At 56.7% G+C, this 11,853-nt stretch overlaps 1 protein-coding gene across 3 annotated transcripts; it reads left to right on the plus strand.

Moving 5' to 3' along the window:
• The first annotated feature begins 402 nt into the window (after positions 1-402).
• PCSK4 (proprotein convertase subtilisin/kexin type 4) lies at positions 403-6,222 on the plus strand. Of its 3 annotated transcripts, none has more exons than XM_040240166.1 (15): positions 403-606; positions 867-971; positions 1,862-1,954; positions 2,028-2,156; positions 2,241-2,317; positions 2,414-2,502; positions 2,693-2,865; positions 2,959-3,171; positions 3,493-3,593; positions 3,672-3,775; positions 3,854-3,971; positions 4,264-4,470; positions 4,641-4,765; positions 5,108-5,230; positions 5,376-6,222. In XM_040240166.1, exons 1-15 carry the CDS (start codon positions 412-414, stop codon positions 5,843-5,845), a joined length of 2,322 nt encoding a protein of 773 aa, XP_040096100.1. In that variant the 5' UTR covers positions 403-411; the 3' UTR covers positions 5,846-6,222. The 3 variants fall into 3 exon arrangements, with proteins under 3 accessions (XP_040096100.1, XP_040096103.1, XP_040096102.1); XM_040240169.1 differs by having other exon boundaries at positions 5,108-5,181; XM_040240168.1 differs by having other exon boundaries at positions 473-606; positions 2,064-2,156.
• Positions 6,223-11,853: the final 5,631 nt, after the last annotated feature.

Raw genomic sequence — 11,853 nt, forward strand, 5'->3', positions numbered from 1 at the left:
AGGCGGGGTTTATTCAAAAGCACAATTCTGGTTGGATTAGGAAGGAGACAAGGCTTATTCTAGGGTAGGGGTGTATATGAAGTGGGCGGGACCAATGTGGGGCGGGGTCAATGATAGCAACAATGAACTCGCTCCTCTAGGTCAGAAGAATTGCGGGTCATTGTACAAACGGGGAGACTGAAGCTCCAGAGGGTTTGAGTCTACAGAACACCGGTCTGAGCATGTGTCTCCCCCACACTTCTATTAGAGCTTTGCGCCCTTCCAGTGGGGGAGCCGCAAGGCTCCCTGGGAGTTGAAGCTTTTCAAGGGTTGCTATGGCGCCGGGGGCTGGGCGGGCGCTTGGGCCGTCTCGGCGGTTTGGCCAGGAGGAGGGGCTTTATGAGGCCCCGCCCCGGCCCCGCCCCCGCCGCCATGCGGCCCGCCCGTACTGCGCTCTGTCTGCGCCTGACCTTGGCCCTGGGCCTGGCGCTCGTTGGCCCTATGGCTGTAGGGTGGGCCTCGGCCCGGGCCCCCGTCTATGTCAGCAGCTGGGCAGTGCGGGTGTCCCAGGGTTACCAGGAGGTCGATCGCCTGGCGCGCAAATTCGGCTTCGTCAATTTGGGGCAGGTGGGCAGGACCCAGATTGACGGGAGGAGGCGGGAAGATGTAAGAAGGGGACCCAGATCTCTGCAGATGGGAGGGGGCCCTCGTTCCCCATGTATCAAGGACCCCCAGCTCACCTCTGCCTTGTCTAACTTCAGATTCTGTGACCCCCCCCCCCCAGAGGCCACCTGGTTGGGGGAAGATGTAAGAAGGGGACTGGCCCCAGCCTGAGAAGAGCTCCATCAGGGGAACCAGGTCTCAGCCATGCTCCCCTTCATTCCCAGATTTTCCCTGACGGGCAGTATTTCCATCTGCGGCACCGGGGCGTGGTCCAGCAGTCCCTGACCCCACACTGGGGCCACCGCCTGCGCCTAAAGAAAGACCCTACGGTGAGCCTGGCCTTCCCTCAAAGGTTTCTGCCACCTCCTATTATTCTTGTAATTGTAATGAATGGCTGTGTGACCTTGGGCAAGTCACCAGCTCTTGAGTCTTGGTATCGATTTGGTTCCCTAGTCTACAGTGGGGAGCCAGATGGGGAAGATCTGTGGAGAGCAACAGATAACGTGTGAGTGCAGCACTCATCCCAGGGCCTGGTGCCCTGTCAGCATTTCTTGTCATCCCCCTTCTCTCCTGTATCTCACCCAGAAAGATCAAGATCCCCAGGTATAAAGAGGCTGGCCTGGGGGGCTGATTCACAAGAGTCAGCCTGAAACCCGCCAGGTGCACTGGTACCAAGAGAAGAGGCTGGTTGGAGATGTGGTCTTGATAGAGGCCAGGTCTGGCTGATGGGTTGGGTGTGGGGGTCAGAGAAAAATTCAGAGGCAGCTTCCATGTCTGGAGCTGAGCAAATGGGCAGAAGATGGACCTGATTGCTGAGATAGTGGTGGGAGGGAGAACATGAGCCAGTTTGGAAAGGGGGTGGGAGTAGAACAAGGAAAAGGGGGAAAGGGTATAGGTCTGAGGAAGAGTGGCCTGAGGCAGGCAGAAGGGCATGTGCAAAGGTCCTGGGTGCAGCAGCCACTGCGGTTGCAGCAGAGGAAGCCTGGTGGGGGCCAGACAGGCAGGGGGCCTCTCGGGCTTCAGGGCAGACCCAGAAAGAGGGCTGCCCAGACCCTGGAAGCAGATTTTGGCCTCTTGGCCAGGAATCTGCAGAAGAGCTAAGAGGCAGGGCCCTCTAAAGAATCCTGGTGTGAGGACAGGAAGCTGGGAGTTGGGTGGGCTGCTCGCAGGTCCAGCCCGTACCACAGTGTGGTCTCCTCTGCCCCCCACCCACCACCAGGTGCAGTGGTTCCAACAGCAGACAGTGCAGAGGCGGGTGAAACGCTCTCTGGTGGTGCCCACGGACCCCTGGTTCTCCAAGCAGTGGTACATGGTGAGCTGGCTGGGCCGGGCAGCGGGGCCTGGCCATCTCAGAGCCCTCCTGACCCTGGCCCCGCCTTGCACAGAACAATGAGATGCAGTCAGACCTGAACATCCTGCAGGTCTGGAGCCAGGGGCTGTCGGGCCAGGGCGTCGTGGTCTCTGTCCTGGATGATGGCATCGAGAAAGACCACCCAGACCTCTGGGCCAACTACGTGAGCCTGCAGGGCTGGGGTGGGGGCTGCCTCATGTCTACCGGCTGGTAGCAGCCCCTTCATGTCTCCACCCCCCTCCCCCAGGATCCCCTGGCCAGCTATGACTTCAATGACTACGACCCAGACCCTCAGCCTCGATACACACCCAGCGATGAGAACCGGTAAGCCTGGCGTCCCCAGGGGTGTGGGGGCAGCCCCTAGTTCCCTACGAGGAGCCAGGGGGATGTGATGGGCTCCTGTCTCTGCCCTGGTGCCAGGCACGGGACCCGCTGTGCCGGGGAAGTGGCAGCAATGGCAAACAACAGGTTCTGTGGTGCGGGCGTCGCCTACAACACCCGCATCGGAGGTACTCAGACTAGGGGGTGGGGAGCCTCCCGGCCTCACACCCTTGCTGCTGAGCAGTGGTGCCAGGGTGCCAGGCCCAGGGTGGAGGAGAACTGAGCACCCCCACCGTCGTCGACGCCTTCACCCCCAAGCGGGGAGAGCACGGGGCACAGGCAGGGTGTCCAGCAAGGCTGCAGCTGCTGCCTATGCAGGTGTGCGCATGCTGGATGGCACCATCACCGACGTGATTGAGGCCCAGTCGCTGAGCCTGCAGCCACAGCACATCCACATCTACAGTGCCAGCTGGGGCCCCGAGGATGACGGCCGCACGGTGGACGGCCCAGGCATCCTCACCCGAGAAGCCTTCAGGCGTGGCGTGACCAAGGTGAGTGGGTACAAGGCATGGCAGGTCCGGGGCCTACATGCGAGGCTCCCGCCCCACCCCAACTCCCGCCTCTGTGCTGGTCCCTTCCTGCAGGGCCGAGGCGGGCTGGGCACCCTCTTCATCTGGGCATCAGGCAATGGTGGCCTGCACTACGACAACTGTAACTGTGACGGCTACACCAACAGCATCCACACGCTCTCAGTGGGCAGCACCACCCAGCAGGGCCACGTGCCCTGGTACAGTGAGGCCTGTGCCTCCACACTCACCACCACCTACAGCAGCGGTGTAGCCACGGACCCCCAGATCGTGAGTGCTCCCCTGCCCCCTGCACCCTCCCACAGCCAGACCCCCAAGGCCTCCTGCCTCTGTCTGCCCCACCCAGCCGGCTGTCTCTCGCCTTCCCTCCTGTCCCCCGCCTGGCCTCCTCCCAGGGCTGCCTCATTGGCACTTGACACAGTGGGGTCCCAGACCATGAGTTGGCACCCCTTCACGCGCCCTCCTGTCTACTCAGTGCCCCAGCCCTGCTGTTGTGCTCTGTGGTGCCTCTTTCTTGAAGCCCTTGGGACTTCTGAAGCAGGGTGGGGTTTCTGTGGGCACTGGTCCCAAGCCCTTGTCTGTGCCCCCCAGGTCACCACAGACCTGCACCACCAGTGCACGGACAAGCACACGGGGACCTCAGCCTCCGCCCCACTGGCTGCGGGCATGATCGCTCTGGCTCTGGAGGCCAAGTAGGTGAGGGTGGGGTCCCGCCAGCCGCCCGCGCCCCACAGCGTGGCCCTGGCTCACCCACCCTCGCCCACTTGCAGCCCGCTCTTGACATGGAGGGACATGCAGCATTTGGTGGTCCGGGCGTCCAGGCCCGCGCAGCTGCAGGCAGAGGACTGGAGGACAAACGGAGCCGGGCGCCGAGGTGCGGCAGGGCCGGGCGGGGGGGGGGGCGGTGCTGCCGCAAGCACAGGGCCGTGACCGCCGGCCCGTCCCCCTGCAGTGAGCCACCACTATGGCTACGGGCTGCTGGACGCTGCACTGCTGGTGGGCATGGCTCGCTCCTGGCAGCCTACGCAGCCCCAGAAGAAATGTGTCATTCATATCGTGCACACCCGCATGTGAGCGCACCCCTCTGCCCGCAGGACGCCTGCATCCAACTCAGCCTTTGTGCCTACCTCCCCACAGCTGTTCTCCCTCCTGCCATCTTGCCTTTCCCTCCCTCCCCCCACCTGCCACCTCCCTCAGCCCTCCTCCACCTGCTTCTGTACTTGCCTTCTCCCTCCACCTCCCATTGCTACCTGGGGAGTGGACACAGGGAGGCGTGCCCTAAGGTCTCAGTTTACCTGTCTGAACAAGGAGAGGGTAGGCTTCAGGATCTGAGCCCAAACTCTGCCTGGCCCCCACCAGCAGGCCAGCAGGAGAGGCCCTGGCCCCCAGCCCCATCCTGCCAGTCATGCACGTGAGGAAGAATGTGTCGGCCTGCGCCGGCCACGCCAACTCCATCCGTTCACTGGAGCACGTGCAAGTGCAGCTGTCCCTGTCCTACAGCCGCCGTGGGGACCTGGAGATCTCCCTCACCAGCCCCATGGGCACCCGCTCCACCCTCGTGGCCATCAGGTGCAGGGGCAGAGGCCGGCCCTCGGTGAAAACTCTCCCTCCTTCCTGGGTGCCCCCATGGGGAGGAGCCTGAGCACCCCGGAGTCAGGCGGGCTGGACCCCAGCCCTGTCCACATTGGCCGTGCTGGTCAGGACTCTGGTTATGAACCCCCCTCACCTGTCTGTCCCAGACCCTTTGACGTCAGCAGCCAAGGCTACAACAACTGGATCTTCATGTCCACCCACTTCTGGGACGAAGACCCGCGGGGCTTGTGGATCCTGGGCCTGGAGAACAAGGGCTACTATTTCAACACAGGTGAGGTCCGGCTGGGTGCTGGCTGGGGCTCCACCCCTACCCAGCTTGCAGACTGGAGCCCAGGGCTCTTTAGCTGCCCCCCTCCCCCACCTCACAGGGCTCCCGCTGGTCTCCTGGGAGAGACTGAGCAGGCGGGACTGGCACTCAATAGATACTCACTTACCAGCACACACCAGGTATCTGGTTCCCAGCCTACAGAGGGTACTGGGCAACTCTGCACTGTCTGTGTCCAGGGTTCCAGGATGGGGTGTAGGTGGCAGGGCGGGGGGGCCCGGAATGGCATGACCAGGCTGCTGATAGCCTCTCCCCCTCCGCCCCGTGCCCACCACGACCCCTGCCCAGGGACGCTGTACCGCTACACACTGCTACTCTACGGGACGGCTGAGGACATGACGGCGCGGCCCTCGGGCCCCCAGGTGACCAGCAACGCGTGCGTGCAGAGGGACACAGAGGGGCTGTGCCAGGGTGAGTGCCCGGCGCGGCATGGCCCATTTGCCGGGAGGTGGCAGCAGGGGCAGTGTGCGTGTGCGGCCTGGGGTGGAGGGGCAGGCAGGCTGGGGTGGCAGGTCCCAGCCTCACAGCCCCATGGCCGTGTCTGTCCCTCATGCAGAGTGCCACAGCCCCGCCTACATCCTGGGCCACCTTTGTCTCACATACTGCCCACCAAGGTACTTCAACCACACCCAGCAGGCGGTGACTGCTGGACCTGGGCGCTCAGCTGTGCCTGCCATGCGGGTCTGCTCCAGCTGCCACTCGTCCTGTTACACCTGTCGAGGCAGCTCCCCACTGGACTGCACTGCCTGCCCTCCGCAGTCCATGCTGGATGAGCAGCAGGGCTCCTGCTCAGGACCCCACCCCGCTGAGGCCCATTCCCAGTCCACAGCGACTGCCTGCCCCTGCCCCCGTGGCCCAGCCCAGGCCATGGTACTGTCCCTGCTGGCCCTGGCATTTGGGACCCCCCTCCTCTGCCATGTTCTCCTTGCGGGCTGCCTGCTGCCATGGATGGGCCCCCCTAGGACAGGGGGCCACTCTAGTCGCCACTCCAGAGCCCACAGCAGGCTGGAACCCAGAGCCGGCTGACAAGGACAGCCAGCATGCTCTCGCTCGAGCCCTGGTGGGCACCCCCATCCTACTGTCCAGACTGGCGCCCCATAGGAACCTGCCCCGGGAGGGCCCTGGCAGCCTCGGAGGCACAGGCCAGGGGTGGCCACATGGGATCCTGCACCCCGGACTTGGCAAGTCAAGGTCAGAGAGAGAGAGAGAGAAGTCTCATTGCATAGTTTGGGTGGTGTTTGTGGGTTGGGGGCAACCAGGCGGGAGGCCGATATCCTGATATCCCTTCCCTGTCCCAGAGTGGAGGGAGGGAGAGGCGGAGCAGACGACACCGTCCAGAGTTTCCTCTCGGGCACCTCATCCTCTGACTGCGCAGAATTTGCAAATAAAGGTTGAATAGAAGGTGCAAGTCTGTGGGGTCCTTGGGGCACCACTCTCTTCCCCACGGTGTGATTGCTGGGAGCGGGGTGGGGGGGAGAGGTGTCCCACGCATACCATGTCTGTCCCTGGAGAAGGGGTCAGGCTCAGTGGAGTCCAGAGCCCATGCCCTGGGGGGTGGGGGCTGGTGGGCTCCTGAATGACAGCTGTGACAAAGCCTCTGAGTGCCCTGGAAGTGTCCTGACCTGCTCTTACTGCTCTCCCATCCTTTTTTCTTTTTAAATTTAATGTTGGCTACATTGGGTCTTCAATGCTGCGCACAGGCTTTCTCTAGTTGCAGTGCGTGGGCTTCTCGTTGTGGCTTTTGCTGTGGAGCACAGGCTCTAGGTGCTCGGGCTTCAGCAGTTGTGGCACATGGTGTTAGTTGCCCCATGGCATGTGGGATTTTCCCGGACCAGGGATTGAACCTGTGTCCCCTGCACTGCAAAGCGGACTCTTTAACCACTGGACCACCAGGGAACTCCCACCTTTTCCACCCTTATGCATGAGTTTCTCTTTAAGGCTGAGAACTAACAGAAGTGTGATCTGCAAATGACAATTGCGGATCTACCCACACGGCCTGTCTACTGTCTTCCAATAATTGCACTTTTCTCTGTTTTTCTGAGGTCCTTGGGAGGCTGAGGGAATCATGAACTGGAGATACAATGCTCTCACTCCCTCAGGCCTCCACTTCACCCTCTGGAAAGTGGGTTTTCCACCTCTCTGGAACTGAAGGAGGATCCCAAAGTGCAGGGAGAGTGGGGTTGGGGTAGGGAGGGCATGGATGGAGCTACTGAGAGTCCTTCCTCTGTCCTCACACACATCTATGGGGTGGGGACACGTTCCTCGTTCCTTCTGATTTTCAGAGCTGGGAGGCAATTTCCACAAGGAAGTGGAGGCTGGTTGTGCCTTGACCACAGGCTTCACTTGAACTCCATGGAGGCAGTCCTGGTTTGTTGCAGGAGCCCCAGAGATACTCCTCTCCAGGGACCCTGGGCACCTGCTGAGCCACCAGGCTCAGGTTGGGCAGCCTCACGCTGGAAAGTAATGGGAATGAGGTCAAGGGCTGAAGCTGGACCCACTGGAAGCACGAGCAGCAGCCAGCTGCCCTCTGAGTGCAGCCCTGGCTACGCCCCTAGAGTCCCACCCAGCTTAGCCCCTGCTTCCAGAGTTAGCTCCAGGCTGTGAGTCCAGAGTCATCTGGCCTCCCTCTCAGAGCCTCAGTGACCACATCTGTGCAACAGCATTAAACCTGGCACCTGCCTCACCAAATACTCTCAAGGATCCAAAGAAATAGTTTTCTGGCCTGACATATGTAAGTGCCCAAATCATGCCAGGCTGGGGCAGCCACTTTGGGGAATAGTTCCACAGACAAACATGGAGTTACTGAAGAATCCAGCAATTCCACTCCTAGGCACATGCCCAAGAAAACTAAAGACACATTCACACAAACAACTATGCCAGGAAGTTCACAGCAGTATGATTCACAGCAGCCAAAATGTGGAAGCAGCCTGAATGTCCACTAATGTGGGTGAACGAATAAATACAGGGTGGTCCCTCCATACCCGGGAGCGTCACTCAGCCATGAAAAGGAGAGGAGCACTGGCACTCTTGACAACTGTGGATGAACTTCAAGAACACGATGCTCAGTGAGAGAAGCAGGACATAAAAGAACACAGAGTGTGTGATCCCGCTGATGTGAAACATCCACTGTCTATATATTCCCAAAACACTGATTTGTACACTTTAAACGGGTAGGCTTTATGGTATTGTAGGCTTCCCTGGTGGCTCAGATGGTAAAGAATCTGGTTGCAATGAGGGAGACCCGAGTTCAATCCCTGGGTCTGGAAGATCCCCTTGAATAGGAAATTGCTACCCACTCCAGTATCCTTGCCTGGAGAATTCCATGGACAGATGAGCCTGGTAGGCTACAGTCCATGGGACCGCAGAGTCTGACATGACTAAGTGACTAATACTACTACTTGTGGTATGTAAATTGGTCCTTTTTTTTTTTTTTTACTTCGCCGGGGCAGTTTATGGGATGTAGGATCTTAGTTCCCCCACCTTGGACTGAATCCAAACCCTCGGTGGTGAGAATAAGGAATCCTAACCACTGGTAGGTGGTGGTGGTGGTTTAGTCAAGTCGTCTCCAACTCTTTGTGACCCCAAGGACAGTAGCCCGCCAAACTCCTGTCCATGGGGTTTCCCAGGCAAGAATACTGGAGTGGGTTGCCATTTCTTTCTCCAGGGGATCTTCCTGACCCAAGGATCGAACCCAAGTCTCTTGCATTTCTGGTGGTCTCCTGCATTGCTGGCAGATTCTTTACCACTGAGCCACCAGGGAAGCCCTAACTTACTTTCTATAAAGTTGCTTAAACACAGAAAACCTCCCTGGTCTGAGCAGGTCTTCCCACCCTACTTAAGAGGGGCGAGGCCAAGATCAGCCTCCAGTGCTATGACCCCACCCTGAGGGGAGGAGGTTTTAGAGACTGGAGAGGCAACCATGAGGTGGATTTGGGAGGAGAGCCCAGATGCGAATGCTGTGCCTGTGGTCACCTCAGTGGGACTGGCACAGCTGGCTTTTACTGAGTGCTCCCTGTGTGCCCACCACCTGGTGTGTTCCATGACAGCCACGTGGGTTGGAGGTCGTGTCCCCATTTTGCATAAAACTTGGCCTCAAATGCCTTGTTCAGTTCAATTCAGCAGAGAAGGCAATGGCACCCCACTCCAGTACTTTTGCCTGGAAAATCCCATGGATGGAGGAGCCTGGAAGGCTGCAGTCCATGGACACGACTGAGGGTTGGACACGACTGAGCGACTTCACTTTCACTTTTCACTTTCATACATTGGAGAAGGAAATTGCAACCCACTCCAGTGTTCTTGCCTTGAGAATCCCAGGGACGGGGGAGCCTTGTGGGCTGCTGTCTATGGGGTCGCACAGAGTTGGACACGACTGAAGTGACTTAGTAGTAGTAGTAGTAGTTCAATTCAGTCACTCAGTCCTGTCCAACTCTTTGTGACCCCATGGACTACAGCACACCAGGCTTCCCTGTCCATCGCCGACTTCTGGAGCTTGCTCAAATTCATGTCCATCGAGTCAGTGATGCCATTTAACCATCTCATCCTCTGTCATCCCCTTCTCCTACTTTCAATCTTTTTTGGCATCAGGGTCTTTTCCAGTGAGTTAGTTCTTTGCATCAGGTGGCCAAAGTATTGGAGTTTCAGCTTCAGCATCTGCCCTTCCAATGAATATTCAGGACTGATTTCCTCTAGGATTGATTGGTTTGAACTCCTTGAAGTCCAAGGGACTCTCAGGAGTCTTCTCCAATACCACAGTTCAAAAGCATCAATTCTTTGGTGCTCAGCTTTCTTTATAGTCCAACTCTCACATCCACACATGACTACTGGAAAAACCATAGCCTTGACTAGATGGACCTTTGTCAGCAAAGTAATGTCTCTGTTTTTTAATATGCTGTCTAGGTTGGTCATAGCTTTTCTTCCAAGGAGCAAGTGTCTTTTAATTTCATGGCTGTAGTCACCATCTGCATTGATTTTGGAGCCACCCAAAATAAAGTCTCTCACTGTTTCCATTGTTTCCTCCATCTATTTGCCATGAATTGATGGGACCGGATGTCATGATCTTCATTTTCTGAATGTTGAGCTTTAAGCCAACTTTTTCACTCTTCTCTTTCACTTTCATCAAGAGGCTCTTTCGTTCTTCGCTTTCTGCCATAAAGGTGGTGTCATCTGTATATCTGAGGTTATTGATATTTCTCCTGGCAATCTTGATCCCAGCTTGTGCTTCATTCAGCCTGGCATTTCGCATGATGTACTCTGCATATAGGTTAAATAAGCAGTGTGACAATATTCAGCCTTGACATATTCCTTTCCCAATTTGGAACCAGCCTGTTGTTCCATGACTGATTCTAACTGTTGCTTCTTGACCTGCATACAGATTTCTCAGGAGGTAGGTAAGGTGGTCTGGTATTTCCATCTCTGTAAGAATGTTCCACAGTTTGCTGTAATCCATACAAAGGCTTTGGTGTAGTCAATAACACAGAAGTAGATGTTTTTCTGGAACTCACTTGCTTTTTTGATGATCCAACAGATGTTGGCAATTTGATATCCAGCTTGAACATCTGGAAGTTGACGGTTCACGTACTGTTAACCTGTACTGTTGAAGACTGGCTTGGAGGATGCTTTGTTAGGGAGTGAGAGAAGACAGCGTTGGACCGGACACCCACCCTTTGTGCTTCTAGGCCCTGCGCAAGGAGGCTGATGTTGCTTCCTTCCTCATTATTTAACTTATATGCAGAGTACATCATGAGAAACGCTGGGCTGGAAGAAGCACAAGCTGCAATCAAGATTGCCAGGAGAAATATCAATAACCTCAGGTATGCAGATAACATCACCCTTATGGCAGAAAGTGAAGAGGAACTAAAAAGCCTCTTGATGAAAGAGGAGAGTGAAAAAATTGGCTTCAAGCTCAACATTCAGAAAACGAAGATCATGGCATCCGGTCCCATCACTTCATGGGAAATAGATGGGGAAACAGTGGAAACAGTGTCAGACTTTATTTGTTTGGGCTCCAAAATCACTGCAGATGGTGACTGCAGCCATGAAATTAAAAGACGCTTACTCCTTGGAAGGAAAGTTATGACCAACCTAAACAGCATATTAAAAAGCAGAGACATTACTTTGCCAACAAAGGTCCGTCTAGTCAAGGCTATGGTTTTTCTAGTGGTCATGTATGGATGTGAGAGTTGGACTGTGAAGAAAGTTGGACTGAGCGCTGAAGAACTGATGTTTTTGAACTGTGGTGTTGGAGAAGACTCTTGAGAGTTCCTTGGACTGCAAGGAGATCCAACCAGTCCATTCTAAAAGAGATCAGGCCTGGGTGTTCTTTGGAAGGACTGATGCTAAAGCTGAAACTCCAATACTTTGGCCACCTCATGCGAAGAGTTGACTCATTGGAAAAGACTCTGATGCTGGGAGGGATTGGGGGCAGGAGGAGAAGGGGATGACAGAGGATGAGATGGCTGGATGGCATCACCGACTTGATGGACATGAGTTTGGGTGAACTCCAGGAGTTGGTGATAGACAGGGAGGTCTGGAGTGCTGCGATTCATGGGGTCGCAAAGAGTCGGACACCACTGAGCGACTGAACTGAACTGAACCCCACTTCAACTCGCTCAGTCTTGTCCAACTCTTTGCGACCTAATGGACTATACAGTCCATGGAATTCTTCAGGCCAGAATACTGGAGTGGGTAGCCTTTCCCTTCGCCAGGGGATCTTCCCAATCCAGGGATCGAACCCAGGTTTCCTGCACTGCAGGCGTATTCTTTACCAGCTGAGCCACAATGGAAGCACAAGAATACTGGAGTGGGTAGCCTATCCCTTCTCCAGGGTATCTTCCCGACCCAGGAATCGAACTGGGGTCTCCTACATTACTGTTGGATTCTTCACCAACTGAGCTATCACGGAAGATCCAGCCATTCTGGTCCAGTGTACTGAAACTCTCTCGGGCGTGGCCCCTTTAAAGAGGGGTGGGCTTCGCGGAGGGCGGGAACCCCAGGAGGCCGGAAGTGCGCATCACGTGCCTATAGGGCGGGCCCGC

This window comes from Oryx dammah, unplaced genomic scaffold (assembly GCF_014754425.2).
Source record: "Oryx dammah isolate SB20612 unplaced genomic scaffold, SCBI_Odam_1.1 HiC_scaffold_5, whole genome shotgun sequence".
Classification (NCBI taxonomy): Eukaryota; Metazoa; Chordata; class Mammalia; order Artiodactyla; family Bovidae; genus Oryx; species Oryx dammah.